This window comes from Ranitomeya variabilis, chromosome 8, assembly GCF_051348905.1.
Source record: "Ranitomeya variabilis isolate aRanVar5 chromosome 8, aRanVar5.hap1, whole genome shotgun sequence".
Classification (NCBI taxonomy): domain Eukaryota; kingdom Metazoa; phylum Chordata; class Amphibia; order Anura; family Dendrobatidae; genus Ranitomeya; species Ranitomeya variabilis.
This window is the reverse complement of record NC_135239.1, coordinates 35,743,624-35,762,840: the sequence shown is the minus strand read 5'-3', so window position 1 is coordinate 35,762,840 and position 19,217 is coordinate 35,743,624. Positions and strand designations below refer to the sequence as shown.

General features: G+C 48.5%; 1 protein-coding gene across 7 annotated transcripts in view; it reads right to left on the bottom strand.

Moving 5' to 3' along the window:
- Positions 1-17,043, bottom strand: part of SSBP3 (single stranded DNA binding protein 3) — a 41,398-nt gene extending 24,355 nt beyond the window's left edge. For 6 of the 7 annotated variants that reach the window (XM_077277114.1, XM_077277116.1, XM_077277117.1 and 3 more), the window contains exons 1-4: positions 16,698-16,895; positions 10,275-10,347; positions 9,050-9,111; positions 8,236-8,320 (exon numbers count right to left, since the gene is read on the bottom strand). In XM_077277114.1, the coding sequence (XP_077133229.1) occupies positions 8,236-8,320; positions 9,050-9,111; positions 10,275-10,347; positions 16,698-16,753 (276 nt within the window). In that variant the 5' untranslated portion in view covers positions 16,754-16,895. Of the gene's footprint in view, positions 1-8,235; positions 8,321-9,049; positions 9,112-10,274; positions 10,348-16,697 lie in introns of all 7 variants that reach the window. The other variant, XM_077277120.1, reaches the window with a different exon arrangement.
- Positions 17,044-19,217: the final 2,174 nt, after the last annotated feature.

Genomic DNA, 19,217 nt, shown 5'->3' with positions numbered 1-19,217 from the left:
TAGCTAGAATTCACAACACATGCACGCTCAGTAAACTGGTGCATGCATACAGTGAAATAGCAGAAATAGGTGTCATTGGAAAGTATTTGGCTGACCTATGTAATCGGGTATTTAGATGGAACCCTTTAGATTGGCCTTTTAAGAAGCGCCAAGTAGACAAGTCAATTGGTGCTTCTTCAGGGGATTGTTTAGAGAGACCGATGAGCACAACCATCGCTAATACGATTGCTCTGTCCCCATACGACATTGTCTACAAGGAGCGACGTGCTGCCGATACCGAATGCATAAATGATTCAACCGCCTTACAAAAGAGCATTTTGCTTGTTCGTCGGCGTTAAAACCTGTAGATAAATCGGGAACAAAGCGTTTACAGGTGTCAAGTTATCCAAGAGCGCCTTAAGGTGTGTTGTCACCTCGAGGAGATCCGACCTCCTCACCATCAGAGATACAGAAACTACCAAACTTGTAGAAGTATTTGCTCAAAGAACAAATATAAAAAGCGAAATGTAACCTGTAACAGAACGAGAAGAAACATTGCCAGGACCGTTTACATCAGCAATCATGGAGACGTCTATTCAGTTGCCCAATTATCATTGTTCTCCCTCACCCTGGCACCGTCATGGACGCTAGAGATGGGTTATGTTACCCGGTTAAGTACACAGCAGCGAAACCACGTATTTATCTCAACTGAAGGAGTGACAAGTGAATCCAGCACCTCCACGGAGACTGCAAGTAACACTTTCTCCGTCGGCAGATATTGGTAGAGGCAGGATTAGTGCAGGCACCCAGCCCAGGTCCTGGGGGAATCATAAAAGACGAGGGTCTTCCTCGGACAATCAGCGGTGCTGTACAATTTCCTGTCCAGGCTACTTAAACCATAAATATGTCTAATTGCCCCTTATTGTCACCGTACAACGGCTCCTATTTTATTGGATTATTTCCTCTGCAGATAAAACACCAAGGATCATTGGTAACTGGAATCATTGCACAAACCCTATTTTTTTGTAGAACACTGATTGGACACCGTTTCGTGCAACTTCAATGAATACATTATTTAATGCACGCACTACTGAAGTATAAAGGCTCACCGGCCCATATAGACATAGCACAGATGAGCCGGCGAACTAGCAAAACATTAGCTTGTAGGCCAACCAGATAGTTTATGGGTGCCATTAATATTGTATGCTGCATGGAGACAGAACGATTGCATGATCAGCCTGTGCAAAGGGACAATTAAACAGGCGATCAATGACTTGTATATAGTCACTCACTGCTTATTTATAGGCAGGAATCATCCCATGTTAATAACTGAGACATAAATGACATTCTCACCCCCGAACAATACCCAACTGGTAGTTCTGAACATCATGCATGAGGCAGCATGGGATAAATCATTAGTCGCGCTGTAGAACTGAATAATACACATTCGTTTTTGCGGCAGGGGTGACAATGACATCTGGGGTACCCCTATATTTGGGACTCTTTGCTAAAAATGGTTGCACAAGAACGAGGCTCTCTCCCATTGTGGTTTAATAATGCTGCTGCAATATCTGGCATGACCGTGGGTCTCCTGTCCTGAACCTACCGCATCATCATAGACACACACTGTTCGTTCGGGACAGGAGACCCCCGGAAGTGCAACAATCTGCTGAGAGTCAGAATGGGTTCAATGGCCACCTTGGCCTGTTATTCGGGTGTGCCAAATCAGAAGGGGACTCCAGGTAAATAGGCATATCCTATTCCATGGGAAGTTTTATAGGTAGTGCCGGAAAGGTTGTACACTCCTGGTTTGGACTTCATATGTGGCCCAAGAACCACACGTGAGAAGCTGACTCTAGCGGATGGATGAGGGTGGATTGATCTGATAATAATAATAATAATAATAATAATAATAATAAGTGCAAACTGTAAAGCGCTGCGGAAATATGTTAGCGCTATATAAAAATAAAGATGATTATTATTATCATCATCATCATCATCATCATCATCATCATCATCATCATCATCATCATCATCATCATCTATATAGAGGGGGGACTGCCATGCAGAATGTTTTGGTTTTTTTTGCCAGGAATGTTGCAACAACTAAAATCAAAGTGATTTAAACGGTCCGAGTCGTTGTAAAGTTGTAATGTCTCCTAAGAAAAAGTATGAAAATCGGGCTTAAAGGAAAGTACACCTTGGTCAGGGATGTGAGCAGCGCTGCACAGAAGGCAGCAGATTAATCCACATCTGCTCCCCTGGACACCTGTGCACGGAGTCCAGCTAATCCTCGCGCTGCAAAACATTCTGGAGGATGGAGACAGCGGCACTCACCGGGGAGGGGGATGGGTGAAGCGGTTCACATCACGTTAGAATATGATCAGCCACATCCATGCCTCGATAAGAGTTTTCGTCAGAAACCAGGGGTGGGATGGGGGTTTGCGTCACATTGTCAGAAGCCACTACACAAAGCTGGTAATTAGCCCCTGTGAAAAGGAGGATGAGGCTGGGGCAGAGGTGTTCCAGTCTGGTTCACTGATTTATGGCTGTCCTTTACCTCCCAATGTAAGAGAGGCTTTTTGTTCTTAGCACAGAATTGCAGATGTGAATGGCTGTGTGTCCCTTTTGTTTCCTTGACCAAGAACAATAAAAACAGATAAGTGAGGTTTATGAGTCAGGGGGCAACAGCGGCCCCTCTCTGGTGGAGATCTGCAACCTTTGGTCACTGGAGACATGATATCCAAGAGGAGAAATTAAAAAGAGCAACATACGACACCCCATAAGACACTCACTATTGAGGCAGTAATAACGCATGACGTGGTGCACAGCCGTTTTGGCCCATCAAAATTTGCATTATTGCATGCGATTTCTGCCCACTACTGGCACGTGTGGATACACCCCAAGGCTGGCCACACAACGGTCACATGCTCGTCCGATTGATGGCGATTCCTTCCGGCTCCCCCATACATATGCACATGTGCATGTTTTCACTAGTGTCCTTGAAAGCCAAAGGATTTGGTTCTGAAACTCAACACGATGGCTCCTGCACATTTAACCTCCCCCCCCCAAACATCATTGTGGGCCTTCATACCCATCACAGTGAACTAGCTTTTCTCATTAGATATTAAGGATCTTTGATATTTTTTTTTCTGTGTAGCAACATACTAATGATCAGAGCGGATCGCTGGTTTATACCTAAAGCTTCTATGTGTCTCCACGGTAACAGACTACAAACAAAGCCAGCGTAGTCTGATAATGCAATAATAAGAACTTAAAACTTTAAACAGATTTTATGACATAAATCATTCACATTAGAATAAGAAGCTTTGTAATATGTCCGCGAGAAATCACTTTGGGTTCTCATTTTGGATTAAAGATTTCATTCTCAAATCGCAGTTTTGCAAAAGTAATTATCCCATTATGGAGATAGGAGATAACAGCTGGTGCTCATAAAGTACTATGCAGAACTTGCAGCAGAAGGTCCAACTGCTTCAAGCTCCTCCCTCCATGGAATGTTAGATGGCAGCAATTGGTGTGCCCAACATTCTGCGGAGGGGGGAGCTAGAGGCAGGCACAGACATCCTACGGAGGGAGGAGCTAGAGGCAGACACAGACATCCTACGGAGGGAGGAGCTAGAGGCACAGACATCCTACGGAGGGAGGAGCTAGAGGTAGGCACAGACATCCTACGGAGGGAGGAGCTAGAGGTAGGCACAGACATCCTACGGAGGGAGGAGCTAGAGGCAGACAGACATCCTACGGAGGGAGGAGCTAGAGGTAGGCAGAGACATTCTACGGAGGGAGGAGCTAGAGGTAGGCACAGACATTCTACGGAGGGAGGAGCTAGAGGCAGACAGACATTCTACGGAGGGAGGAGCTAGAGGTAGGCACAGACATCCTACGGAGGGAGGAGCTAGAGGCAGGCACAGACATCCTACGGAGGGAGGAGCTAGAGGCAGGCACAGACATCCTACGGAGGGAGGAGCTAGAGGCAGGCACAGACATCCTACGGAGGGAGGAGCTAGAGGTAGGCAGAGACATTCTACGGAGGGAGGAGCTAGAGGTAGGCACAGACATTCTACGGAGGGAGGAGCTAGAGGCAGACAGACATTCTACGGAGGGAGGAGCTAGAGGTAGGCACAGACATTCTACGGAGGGAGGAGCTAGAGGCAGACAGACATTCTACGGAGGGAGGAGCTAGAGGTAGGCAGAGACATTCTACGGAGGGAGGAGCTAGAGGTAGGCAGAGACATTCTACGGAGGGAGGAGCTAGAGGTAGGCACAGACATTCTACGGAGGGAGGAGCTAGAGGTAGGCACAGACATTCTACGGAGGGAGGAGCTAGAGGCAGACAGACATTCTACGGAGGGAGGAGCTAGAGGCAGGCAGACATTCTGCTGCTAGTTCTCCTGAAAGACAGCAAATTCTCCATAAAAAAAAACTTTATGAGCACCAACTATCTACTCCCATTTCATTAATGGGAAAATCCTGTATTAACTAAACACAGGTTTTACCTGCAAATTGAGAGTGAAAGAACAATCCAAAAGAAAGCAGCACATTTCCCAGATAAGCAACTTTGTAATATATCTCATTTTCACATGTACAATTCATTCATGAAATAAAAATTAAGACTGTAAAGGTACCGTCACACTAAACGATATCGCTAGCGATCTGTGACGTTGCAGCGTCCTGGCTAGCGATATTGTTTAGTTTGACACGCAGCAGCGATCAGGATCCTGCTGTGATGTCGCTGAATAAAGTTCAGAACTTTATTTGGTCGTCCGATCGCCGTGTATCGTTGTGTTTGACAGCAAAAGCAACGATACCAGCGATATTTTACACTGGTAACCAGGGTAAACATCGGGTTACTAAGCGCAGGGCCGCGCTTAGTAACCCGATGTTTACCCTGGTTACCAGCGTAAAATGTAAAAAAAACAAACAGTACATACTTACATGCGTCCCCCGGCGTCCGCTTCCCACACTGACTGAGCGCCGCAAAGTGAAAGTGAAAGCACAGCACAGCGGTGACGTCACCGCTGTGCCCTGCTACTGCCGGCACTCAGTCAGTCAGTCAGTGCAGGAAGCGGACGCCAGGGGACGCGAATGTAAGTATGTACTGTTTGTTTTTTTTACATTTTACGCTGGTAACCAGGGTAAACATCGGGTTACTAAGCGCGGCCCTGCGCTTAGCAACTCGATGTTTACCCTGGTTACCCGGGGACCTCGGCATCGTTGGTCGCTGGAGAGCGGTCTGTGTGACAGCTCTCCAGCGGCCAAGCAGCGACGCTGCAGCGATCGGCATCGTTGTCGCTATCGCTGCAGCGTCGCTTAATGTGACGGTACCTTTAGGCTTTAAATATATCCTCTACTTTCCAATCAGATAAATTTCTCATGGTGGGATGAACAAAATAAAACTGCAGGACCAGATTAAACAGGGTTTTGTTTGTAGTCTGTTACCATGTAGAAGCGTAAGAGCTGTGAACACAATTTTTTTTTTTTTATGCCAAATCTCAACGATAAAACAAATTAAGGTCCATTTAGGCCGGCCAATCGGCCAAACAGGGCTCTTCCAGATCACTGGGCTGCGTAAACATGGTGGCAATCAGATGACGAATAAGGTCACATAGGGCAGATCAGATTTTTTTTTTTTTTGCTGTATAAAAAAAAAAACACCCCCCAAAAAAAACACCCAATGTACATGGAAGATGTGCTGCAGACAACACTATGCGGAGCCCTGAGATCCCCCTCCTACCCGATGGGAACACACAGACATGGGAATAAGGAGTGACCTGGGTGCTGGAGCAGAGACCTGCGAATCCATTATGAATACACCCCAGCTTGAAATTAGTTTCGTACAGGGAAGAATCTGATTATATGAAATTTAGATCCGATTCCAGCCCAGGGCCTCTGATCAGCGACGTCACATCTCCAGTCTTGAAGAGAAGTACAATGTTCCATTAAACTGGCAGCGACGTACACGGCGTTCATCACGATAAGAATTAATTGGGATTTTTGGTTCACTGATGATGACTAAGCATTGACTCATCACCCGAAATGTCAACTCACCCTCCAGAAGAGTCATTCATCAATGCCTCAACATATAAAAACCAAAGAAAAAAAAAAAAAATGTAGAAAATGTATAAGATGGAAACAGCATGAATGTATAGGACACGCATCACTGCCCAATTAATGCCGGGTACAGTTGTCTGATATGGACTGAGCCCCTGCTGCATTATTTCCCCCATGGTAGCACTTATGCTATATCCAGGTTGCACCAATATATGGTTATGGGACGTCGGGGCTCAAACAACCTTGTCTAAGTCCAACTTCAAAAGTTTTCACATTTTGGGTACTGCAATATATATTTTTTTTTTTGTTGAGGTGCAAATTTTTCCTCTCTCTTTTTAATACTGTCACTATGGATTCTAAGGTACGAACCACACCATTACTGCGGCTAAAAAAAAATAAAATAAATGGTGCACAAATGCATGTGAGCAATACATTACAGGTGAACATGCAGTTCAGTTTTCACATAGACATAAGTTGTAAGGCTGCAAATCAGAGTGGATAAACCAAAAAAATTAATTTGGCTTGGCCACCCACAAGGCCGGCTATGGGGCCATGGAGGGTGGTAGCCTGACACATGACCCCTTAGGTCAGGCACAGGATCACTTCTGGCTCCACTGAAGCCTATAAGTGGTCATAAGACCATGCGCTCCTGGAAAACACAGATTCTGACCCCATCGTGGAATGTGATGTCATTTGTATCAGGGTCTCTACACTCTGCTGGCCACTAACAATATTCATTTATTCTCATTAGTGAATTAGGACAGTAATTGCTGAGAGGTTATATACACTTCTGCAAGCCGGGGCTATTCCTTCAGTTGCAAAAAATGATTCTGCGTTTAATATAACAATGTAGAACATAAAAAATATAAATATATATTTTGTGTGTGTGTGTGTATATATATATATATATATATATATATATATATAAATATATATTTTGTGTGTGTGTGTGTGTATATATATATATATATATATATATATATATATATATATATTTATTTATTGACAGCGCTGCAGCCAATCACAGAGCTCAGAGGCTTTACCCATGTAGACAGAATCCAACAGTCAAAGCCACTGAGCTCCATGATTGGCTGCAACGATGTTGACGTTATGTCAGAAAATAGAAAAAAAAAAAAAATGGGAGGGGCGACGGAGACTCACAATCCCTTTGGCGGGATCGGATAACGATGATATGTACTGGGGTCTCCCGACTCTCCCCAAATTAATGATGTTATGGGAGAGAAGGATTGTGAAGGAGGAATTTCACCAACCGATCCTTTTGTTTCCAGTCGCTGCCAGATGATCAGTCATGCTGAAATCAAACATGCCCAATCCTTCTCTCATCGAGGGGAGTTGACAGAAAAACCAACAGAAATCGTTTACCACAGACCTTACGATGATTATTCCACAATTCTAACCATAGCCCAAAATATTCAGAAAGCTACAGACTGCACTGCGTGTGAGAAATGGCCGCCTTCATGGTTTACGGAACATGTATAATGCTGCCAAATACAACACAAATTAAGCAATATTAGATCTGCTACTTACATAGCAAGCTCACCGGATCTCACCAAGAGATCACAATCATCACCTACACAGTAGGTGAGATGTTACATGACGATCTAGTAATAACCTGTCCGCACCAGGGGAAAAACAATCTGCCTATAAAGCTCTCCGTCCGATGGATCAACCAGACCCCCTAGGGGAGATTTCACAAGCTACATGCGCCTCAATTTACACCCAAAAAAAAAAAAAAAAAAATCTGTCCTGCATGCCTTACATCACCTTTATTATGTGTTTTAGACCCTTATTACACTCGAGAAGGGGCATGGCTTAGCAGAAAGAGCCAGTTAATGAGTGTGGCTAAAATTTAGAAGCCATGTGCCAATACTGAATGACAATTCAGCGTTAATTTGTGGAACGGAGAACGCCAAGCAATGGACTTATTTAATTTATCAACGGTTACACAAACCCCTCCTGATACTGCACAATCATTTGACGATTGTCACTGAACGATTTTCGGCAACTCATCCCCACCAAGCGACAATGTCTACCTGCCCAGTTCTGCTACCGCACCGCTGCAACGTTAGACCCCTGTAAATTGTAGCATTAACCACAAAACAAGCACAACATCAATGATTCTTTATGGAAGGGGAATACTGGCAGAAAACCCCAGCTACTTACATAGTCGTGGAAAGCCTTCGCTTCACTTGAATGTTCACAGGTGTCTCTGCGCTCCGGCGCAGCACAGTACAGGTCCCAAAATACACTGAGTGCAAAGAAAGGTAACAAGTCAGGGTATGAACACACAGAAACCTTTCCACAAAGTATAAACAGAAGACGCCCATGAAAAAAAAAGTCTTATAATAAAAACTACAATGAAAGTCTTGGAACCTGGAGAACCAACTATCTACACCAATTCCAACAAGAGAGGACATGAAATGCATAAAAATATAATAATTATGTGTATCTAGAGGCTACAGAAAATGTTTCACCTGACGAACAAGAGTTTTGGTCGCTCTTTGGGTGGTATCCTGTTTACACTGCAAAATTATCCCGAGTGTTTATGATAGTCTTACAATTAGTGATGAGTGAACGTGCTCAGATGAGGTGTTATCTGAGCATGCTCGGGTGCTAATCGAGTGTCTTCAGAGTGCTCAAAAAATATGTACCAAGTCCCTGCGGCTGCATGTCTCGCAGGGATTGCCTAACAAACAGGTAATCCCTGCATATGTTGCAGCTGTCGAAAAGCCGCGAGACATGCAGCCGCGGGGGACTCGGAACATATTTTTCGAGCACGCTGAAGACACTCGGTTAGCACCCAAGCATGCTCAGATAACACCTTATCTGAGCATACTCGCGCACCACTACTTACAATATAAATGGACCTTTTATTACTAACGAACAGGGCAACCTTTATATTTTGGGGGCAAAATCATAGTGCAGCTCTCTCTCAAAAAAAAAAAAAAGGAACAAATTTGTACAATGCTTCACTCACCACCACCACGAATGTAAGAATCCTGGAGGTTCCCCTAATGTGATGTTCTTCTCCCACCTTATCTGTAAGAACAAGGAATGAAGGATGTGAACACTGCACAGATGAGTAAAACAAGTAGACAGGGGTTTCTTGCAGCAATAGCAAAGGCCGTATCCCTCCAAACTTTAAGAGGGCTTCTGCAGCACCTTCAAATTCATCAATCAGGAAGACATTGGGTCGGTAGGTGACTGCTATGCAAGGCAGATATTATGCATACACCTCATTCTAAGGAATAGGGCACATGCATGATATTTGACAGGCACTAGTTGACCCAAGTGGTAGGATGCAAGAGGCGACGGAGAATCCCTTTGTCCGGTTCATCTACAGACTCGCTTGTGCCTTTGATAATAAGCTCACACCTATAAAGTTCCTTTTCCACTTGCATTTGGGAGCAAAAACTGAAGTAGAGCCTACAGAAATAATTACTATACTCTATGGGTGGCCCGACTTTACGATTATGCATTGCTTTTGTCTGAAATGGATCACCCATAATAAAATTCTGAGCAAGTGCGGTCACAATTCCGGTAGTGGATCACTCTCCGAGAGTCCGTTTTACTTTTGCCGAACAAGGATGGACCACAATGTCCAAAATCTCCTGACCCAGAACTTGAGCTTGAAGTCTATATGAGGCCACTAAGTTCAGGTTAGAAGACTCTCAGCCGGTTCTGTGGCCAGGACTCGGACCTTATCGTCGACAGTACTAACCTACAAAAATCAGCAGGAACACGGGGTCTCAATCTCCAATGCGCCTGGAGAATCAATCTGGCCTCCAGGAAAATGGCCGCCAGAGGCTACGCATGGGCAGATTGAGATCTCAGCTCTCTGATCTCGTAGCCGAGATCTGTCTGCGCATGCGGCCATTCTTCCGAAGGCCACAGCATTGAGGGAACAGAAGTGTGGGGGCTTACACAAAATGTCACCATAGCTCCGCACACCACCCAACGTGTGCACCAGTCTGGGTCATATCATCACCGGACCACCAAACACCCCCTGTGACTCCATTCCACCGATCCCCCACCCGAGTAAGCTGAATTCAGGACTGTAAGATGGACCCCCATTTGACGCATTAATTTTTTTCCCCATTTTGCTTCTAAAAATTTGGGGTGCGTCTTAAGGTCCGGTGCGTCTTATAGTCTGAAAAAGACAGCATAATATATCTATGTCAATGAAGCCATTCAGTTCTCACCTCTGACAGGAACGTCTGTGCAGATTTCTGGGCACCCACATGAAGTAGATATTCATATACATAAAGAGCAAGTCTGCAAGAGAAAGGGGAAAACTATAAGCATGGATCTTACACACCTAGGAAGATGCAAGACACGTACAGAGAAGGAGGACGAGGCAAAACACCTGAGCTACAAGGACAACGGTAACAAGACACTGAGATCCCCCATAATTAGTCTGTAGGGGACACAAGGCAGCTCAATGTGCCAAATCAGAGTGCAAACATTCGAGACCTACACCTTTAGCAATTTATTTATGTTTTTAAAGGACGAGAAAAATTGGAGTTTCGGTAGCTACAGTACAGCTTGTCCAGAGCTGCATTCACAATTCTGTAAACTTCAGAGCTGTAATCTCCCAGAATTCATTGCTGGCTCCAGGTTTGCATGCAGGGAATAGATGTCGCGCACATGTAAGGTCGCACCAGGCTGGCAGATTCTCGGGGCTCCCGTCCAGCTGTCAAAGTTTACCAACGTGGCCGATAAGACAGGGTTCTGTGAATCAATTTGCACCAACTATCTGTATCCATAACTCAGGATGGTGCGCGGAAATCATGGCTGCACCATCTCCGGAACGCGCATAAAACAAGTCATCCACAGATGTAGGCGCCATTCTCCAGTCTGAGCAACCAGTGCATTCAGGATGGCGCTGGCCATGTAGGTAAATCACAAGATCGCCACCATTGTGCACGCTTTTGGTATCCATTGATAAAAGGGGTAAGGTCTGGTTTGCCAGTTCATAACAGTGCATTGATTTCTGCAAGGCCCATTCAGATAAATAGGACAGTAGCGTGAATTTTAGCCACATGTGAATTCTCCGCTTTAACTCCAGGTCACTGCAAATAAAATAATGCAACGGGCGCACCAGATTGCTGAACTTCTCAAGTGCATTATTATATGTAGCGCTGCGGGTTCAGGCTTACGTGTAACACGGGTCACAGAAGATCAGACAGTGGACAAGCGACCACAATCAATGCTGGAGAGAGTGTACAAAGGAAAAAAATGGGGGAGGGGGTCCGAAACACGAAATACCAGGGAAACAGGAAAAGAAGAAACCTGAACCAAAGAAGACAGGACATGAACATAAGAGGGGAAACGTCACCAAGATGGAGCCGGTCGTGGACAGAAGGAAAAAGTGGAAAAGACTGAAGTCTGCAGCAATATTCCACGGAAATAGATTCCTAATATGCAAAAATATTCATATATAGGGCTGCAAAAACAACAAAAAGTCAAAAACACCAAAACTGTACTACATATGCATTAGCAGAATAAAGGCTGCTGTTTATTTCTGCAGCGAATCAGTGGACATGTCAGCAGACTGTTTTGTTTTTTGGAAGGAGTTCTTTGTAATTGCCCTTAAAGTGAGAAAATGAGGGGGGAAAAAAAAAGAACCAAAAGTTTAAGAAACCACTCACTCCCATTCAATGTTTGATTTTTATCTGCCATCAAAGGGACATGTGACCACTGGGACCAGTGATTGGCTGCAGCGGTCACATGTCTGTTCATCACTGCAGCGGGAAGTGCACAAACCAGGGGATGGGAAAGCGTCAAGACTAATTTTTTTTTTTTTTTTAATGTATTTCTTTATTCTTTTAGCCTGAGCTTTTTGTTAGATTGTGATCTCAAAGTTGAGGCATTTGGGGGCAGCTGTCAATCGAACGAGAAGTGGTGCGGTTAGAGAAGAAAGCCAGACCCCTTTTCAAGGAAGATTTGGTATATGAATACATTTAAAGGAGTACGGTAATCCAAAATTTGGAAACATTACCACTTTCATCCAGAAACGGCGCCACACCTGTCCACTCTGCTCCAATAAAGTCAATGAGGCCAAGAGATAGTATCACATACAACCTATGGTCAAGCCTGCTAATGTATGAAGAGGGAAGCCGCCATGTTTTAAAATGCCCCTTTAAATTATGACATCACAAGGTTTCAAAGAGGCGTCGTCACTTTAAATTGCTGCACGGTTAAAACAGGATTGATTGAATTTCTCTAAAATATGGACCCCAGGGTAATCAATATACAGTACCAGGATGATGAGCGGTAAATATCGCAAACACCCCAAAGAAAACAGATGCCCGCTGGGCACAGACGCTGTGATCATACACAGGTGGCATCACAACTATTTAAAGGGATGTTTTACAGGCCATCGCGGCTGGGGTACAGAAGCTCTGGAAGAGAATGCCAGCACTATGGGGCACTGGGGCTATATTGACGCACAAAACTAGAGGGGTTACTAAGCCAGCAACCCTCCTGTTGGGGGGCACAAATTAATTAAGGGGCACCAATAATTTTGGTAACATCTAATGACAAGTGAGTAAGTAGCCACCACTATAGAGCACAGTCATTAATATGAGGGCACATTGCCAGGGCGACAGCAGAACAAATGGGGGTACATAATCTGAGGGATAAATGAGCTGCCAAATGGAAGGGTGCAGAAATTCATGGGGTACAGTACAGAAGGGTGCATCAGATACAGACCAGCAAACATTCAGGGGATAATGAGGGGGACATTCACCATCTATTAGGGTGCACATTCAGGAGAATATCTAGATTAGGGGCAGCAGAAAAAATGGGGGTCCTATAAGTTGGGGTACATAATGGGAAGTATACATATATATGCTGATGACACTCAGATCTACCTCTCTGGCCCAGACGTCACCTCTCAAGCTCAATGTGGACAAATCTGAACTAATCTTTTCTCCATCTCGCACATATTCCCTACCTGATCTATTAAAATAAATGAAATCACACTTTCCCCTGTCCCCAAAATCCGCTGCCTCGGAGTAACCCTGGACTCTGCCCTGTCCTTCAAACCACACATCCAAGCTCTCGCCACCTCCTGTCGCCTCCAGCTCAAAAATATTTCCAGAATCCGGCCTTTCCTCAACCCTCAATCTACCAAAATGCTTGTGCATGCCCTAATCATCTCCCGCCTCGACTACTGCAACATCCTCCTCTGTGGCCTACCTTCTAACACTCTCGCACCTCTTCAGTCTATCCTTAAGGCTACTTTCACACATCCGTCGGTACGGGGCCGTCGCAAACCGTGGGCAGCGGATGCAGTTTTACGATGCATCCGCTGCCCATTGTGAGTTCCGGGGAGGAGTGGGGGGAGTTCCGGCCGCGCATGCGCGGTCGGAAATGGCGGAGCCGACGGACAAAAAAAATGTTACATTGAACTTTTTTGTCACAACAGACCGCAAAAACACGACGCATCCGTCGCACGACGGATGCGACGTGTGTCCATCCGTCGTTAGTTAAAGTCAATGGCAAAAAAAAATGAATCCTGCGGGCACATTTGCAGGATCCTTTTTTTGCCATAACGACGGATTGCGACGGAGGAAAAAAGACGGAAGAGTGTGAAAGTAGCCTAACTCTGCTGCCCGACTAACTAATCTCTCTCCTCGCTACACTCCTGCTTCTCCTCTTTGCAAATCCCTTCACTGGATCCCAATTTCCCAGCGTATCCAGTTTAAACTACTAACACTGACCTACAAAGCCATCCATAACCTATCTCTCAATATCTTCCCTCACGTAATCTCCGGTCCTCCCTAAACCTCCTTCTCTCCTCCACGCTTATTCGCTCCTCATCCAATCGCCTCCAAGACTTCTCCCGAATATCCCCCCATCCTCTGGAATTCTGTGCCCCAACACATCCGGTTATCCACCACATTTGGATCCTTCAAAAGAAACCTGAAAACCCATCTCTTCAAAGAAGCTTACATCCTGTAATGACCACACGGCCATCTCAACACCATCAGAGCTACTGCAACCCCCGACCTACTGTCTCCTTCCCCACCATCCTGTAGAATGTAAGCCCACAAGGCAGGGTCCTCGCCCCTCTGTACTAGTGTGTCATTGTTACCGGTAGTTTGTTTACTGCAACCCCATCTAGTGTACAGCACCATGGAATTAATGGCGCTATATACATTTATTATTATTTTGGGAGCAGCAGATAACATTGTGGGGAACATGTTTGTGGGTGAAAACATTCAGGGGTATATATGGGATGGGGGCACAGGAATTATTCATGGGATTAGGGAGCAGTGGGTGAATTACACATGGGATGGGGTACATAAGGGAAAATACACACATACATATAAAGCTTAGGCGTCCGCAAACCAAAGAAGGCACAAATTTCATGGTGCAACCATTAATCAGAAGGTGCATAATGGGGTGCATAAAGATCAGGGGTCCAGAGACTACACGTGGCATGTTCTTGCACACTACATATGGATTGAGAGGTGCGTACACATTGGCTGCGCTTTGAGGGGGGCCAACACGCAAGGCGCATACATTGGAGGGGGAGGGGGGAGAGACGCCAACGTGCAGGGCCCACAATTTGGGGGGGCGCCAACGAGCAAGGCCTGCGCTTGGGGGGGGGGGGGGGACGACACGCCAACGAGCAAGGCTTGCGCTTTGTGAGGGGGGACGCCAACGAGCAAGGCACGCGCTTTTTGAGGGGGGACGCCAATGAGCAAGGCCCACGCTTGGGGGAGGGGGGCCAATGAGCAAGGCCCACGCTTGGGGGAGGGGGGCCAATGAGCAAGGCCCACGCTTGGGGGAGGGGGGCCAATGAGCAAGGCCCACGCTTGGGGGAGGGGGGCCAATGAGCAAGGCCCACGCTTGGGGGAGGGGGGCCAACGAGCAAGGCCCACGCTTGGGGGGGGGACGCCAATGAGCAAGGCCCACGCTTGGGGGGGGGGGACGCCAATGAGCAAGGCCCACGCTTGGGGGGGGGGGGGGGGAACGCCAAAGTGCAAGGCCCGTGCTTTTGGGGGGGGGGGGCGAGGAGACACCAACGTGCAAGGCCCACAATTTGGGGGAGCGCCAACGAGCAAGGCCTGCGCTTGGGGGGGACGCCAAAGTGCAAGGCCCGTGCTTTTGGGGGGGGGGCGAGGAGACACCAACGTGCAAGGCCCACAATTTGGGGGAGCGCCAACGAGCAAGGCCTGCGCTTGGGGGGGGGGGGGGGGCGACACGCCAACGAGCAACGCCCATGCTTTCTGGGGGAGACGCCAACGAGCAAGGCTCGCGCTGTGAGGTGGGACGTCAACGAGCAAGGCTCGCGCTTTGTGGGGGGGATGCCAACGAGCAAGGCCAGTGCTTTCTGGGGGGGGACCAACAAGCAAGGCCCGCACTTTGTGGTGGGGGTGCCAAAGAGCAAGGCCCGCGCTTTGTGGGGGGGATGCCAACACAAGCAAGGCCCACGCTTTGAGGGGGGGGGGGGGGGACACCAATGAGCAAGGCCCACGTTTTATCGGGGGGGGGGGATGCCAACGAGCAACGCCCATGCTTTCTGGGGCAGACGCCAACGAGCAAGGCTCGCGCTGTGAGGTGGGACGTCAACGAGCAAGGCTCGCGCTTTGTGGGGGGATGCCAACGAGCAAGGCCCGCGCTTTGTGGGGGGGATGCCAACGAGCAAGGCCCACGCTTGGGGGGGGAGAACGCCAATGAGCAAGGCCCACGCTTGGGGGGGGGGGGGACACGCCAATGAGCAAGGCCCACGCTTGGGGGGGGGGGGGACGCCAATGAGCAAGGCCCACGCTTGGGGGGGGGGGGGGGGACGCCAATGAGCAAGGCCCACGCTTGGGGGGGGGGGACGCCAATGAGCAAGGCCCACGCCTGGGGGGGGGGGGACGCCAATGAGCAAGGCCCACGCTGGGGGGGGGACGCCAATGAGCAAGGCCCACGCTTGGGGGGACGCCAATGAGCAAGGCCCACGCTTGGGGGGGGGGGGACGCCAATGAGCAAGGCCCACGCTTGGGGGGGGGGGACGCCAATGAGCAAGGCCCACGCTTGGGGGGGGACGCCAATGAGCAAGGCCCACGCTTGGGGGGGACGCCAATGAGCAAGGCCCACGCTTGGGGGGGGGGGGGACGCCAATGAGCAAGGCCCACGCTTGGGGGGGGGGGGGACGCCAATGAGCAAGGCCCACGCTTGGGGGGGGGGGACGCCAATGAGCAAGGCCCACGCTTGGGGGGGGGGGACGGCCAATGAGCAAGGCCCACGCTTGGGGGGGGGGGGGGGACGCCAATGAGCAAGGCCCACGCTGGGGGGGGGGGGGGGGCGCCAATGAGCAAGGCCCACGCTTTGGGGGGGGGGACGGGACACCAACAAGCAACGCCGCGCTTGGAAGGGGGAAGCCAACACGCAAAGACTGCACTTTGGGGGGCACCAACATGTGGGGGTCCAAGCTTTCAAGGCAGTGCTGTACACAGGACACGAGTTGGGGGCACACATTACTCGGGGGGCACACATAGAGGTCAGGGGTCCGCAGAGCACAGGGGGCAGCCGCTGCTCGGGGGGCACAGGGCACATAATGGGTGAGGGGCAGCACAAAGGCTCCGCACGAGCTTCTCCCCGTCCCCAGCCCAGGCCACACTTACTTTTCCCGGGCCTGCCCGTCTGACGGCACCGCGGAGCCTTTCCCCTTGGCGAACATGACGAGCGAGCGGCGGGGCGGCCTAGCGACCCCCGGTGACGACTCCCGGTCCGGGGAGGAGCGCGGTTCCGTGCGGCTGCGGCCGGTGCTGCACCGAGTGTCCGAGCAGTAGGAGCAGGCGGCGGGGAAGGTGCGCGGCTCAGTCCCGGGCTGTGCTGACGCCTCGCCCCATGTCCCGCCGGCCGCCACCGCTCGCCTGCTGCCTGCGCTCAGTGTGTCCCGGGCCCGGCCCAGGTCTCCCCCGTCTGCTGCATGCACTGTGTGTATGTGATGAGAACGTGTCCTGGAGGAGGCGGAGCCCGGACCTTCCGCTGCCCCTCACCCACCCGGCCGGCCAATGGGAGGGGGCGCCGTCCCCTGTGTGCTCGGTGCGTGCAGCCCCCATTGTGTGTGCCAGGCTTTGTGTGCCACCATCAGCCCAGCGGCCTCCTGTGTGCCCGGGCATGTGCCCAGCATGGCCCTGCTCCGCGATCTGTGCAGCCATACAGCGCCCGGGGGGCTCTTACAGACAGTCGCCATAATGCAGAGTGGGCACGGTACAGCCTGACCCCTATAACACAGTGATATTCCCACAGTGAAGTGTTCCCAATGGGGACCCCTCTGACGCTGGTTTATCTCCCCTGGAAATAAAGGGATGGGGCATGCTGAAAACCAACATGTCCAATCCCTCCTTTAGGGGTAAACGGTCATTTACCCAAATCGTCGGGTTCTGCTCTCCGGTATCTACGGTGTGTGGCCGCCTGCAAAGCCCTTTGTGGCCCCTCCACTAATATTGTGCTGGGGAAAGGGACAAGTATGAGGTGAGGGGTCTCATGCAGACACATGGCGGGAGCAGGGGTTGCAGTCACACCTGGGTATTGGTCTATGGGGGCCTGAAAGGTCCCATAATAATAAAAGACCCATAATAATTGGAGATTGGGGGCCTTGTTTCTCCACTCCTAATATGATGTGAGTGGGGGGCTAGTCACAGTCCGCCTCTGATCCATCCCAGGTGCATTCTCGCGCTCTATTTATGAGCCTATGGGGGGCTACACTACTTACACATATGTAACTCTTCTCTAACTTCATTCTGGGGGGCTATAATAATTGGGGGGTATTAATCCAATTCTTCTTGTTCCCTAAGTCTACATTCAGGGACCAGACAAAAAAAACTTAGGCTTTTGTTGCCAACACCCGGGGTAAGGCCCTGTACTGACCGAGTCCCTTCCACCGGTCTAGTATTGAACCCTTATCCGCCAAGCACACATATTTTTGTTAAGGGACTACTGATTTAAAGGGGATGCTCAAGTCTGCAGTCACTCTGACATTGTGCTTTGTCAGAATTCTCCGGCGGCGGTCATGTGACCGCATGGATGTGTTTTGCATATGTGCGGTCACATGCCAACTAGACGTGCACGTCCTCTCTGAATCCAAGTCTAGTCGGAAAGTGGCCGGAAGTATGCATATCATATACTGGTGTTCATATGACCACGCGCTTCCGACACCAGGGAATCCTGACAGTGAGCAATGTTTGCTCTGGGGGGATTCACAAGTCTGCAGTCACATAGAATGACTGCAGACTTGAGCCCTAAGCATGGACAAACCCTTTAAATATACTTTGACCTGGAAGACGTTTGTTTATTCTTTGCTTTTTCTTTAACTTTAACATAAGAAAAGTTATAGAATGTTGTAATACATTGTTTACACTGTTTATGTAACTATTTTATTACACTAACCTCATGCCTTGGCAACAAAAAAGCCTGTCGGGCTTCGTTGTCCCCCACTGAATTGAGAGCAAAGCAAAAAAAAAAAGAGGATGAAATTTTGTACCCCCATAAAATGTGGCGCCCAGGATAGCCACCTCTCTGACCCCCGCACCCGGCGCCACTATGTGTTGGCACCTGAAAGTCAAAGCTGTACTTTCCTGTCCTGTTTTACAAAAAAAAAAAATCTACGTTGTTTCCTCAAACACTAGACACCATGGGACGACCTTCACACAAATATAGGGCAAGGTGGCTCAGTGGTTAGCACTGCATGGTGGCTCAGTGGTTAGCACTGCAGCCTTGCAGCGCTGGAGTCCTGGTTTCAAATCCCACCAAGGACAGTTGCAATGAGTTTGTATGTTCTCCCCGTGTTTGCGTGGGTTCCTCTGATTTCCTCCCACACTCCTTAGGCATCCTGATAGGGAATCTAGATTGTGAGCCCCAATGGGGACAGTGGTGATGTCTATAAAGCGCTGGGGAATATGATGGCGCTATATAAGTGAGTAAAGTAAATAAATACAGTGAGAGAAAACCCAGGTTGATTCTTGCTGCATTAATTTGTCATGAGAATGTTCATTATTATTACTTGTAACTCTTATCTAACAATTAAAACTTAATGGAACTTTATAGTGAGAGAAACGTCTTAAAAGAGAATGTACAGGAAATAAACGGGAAAAAAACAGTCTGCGGCAAAATGCAATTGATGACTTTATATCATCACA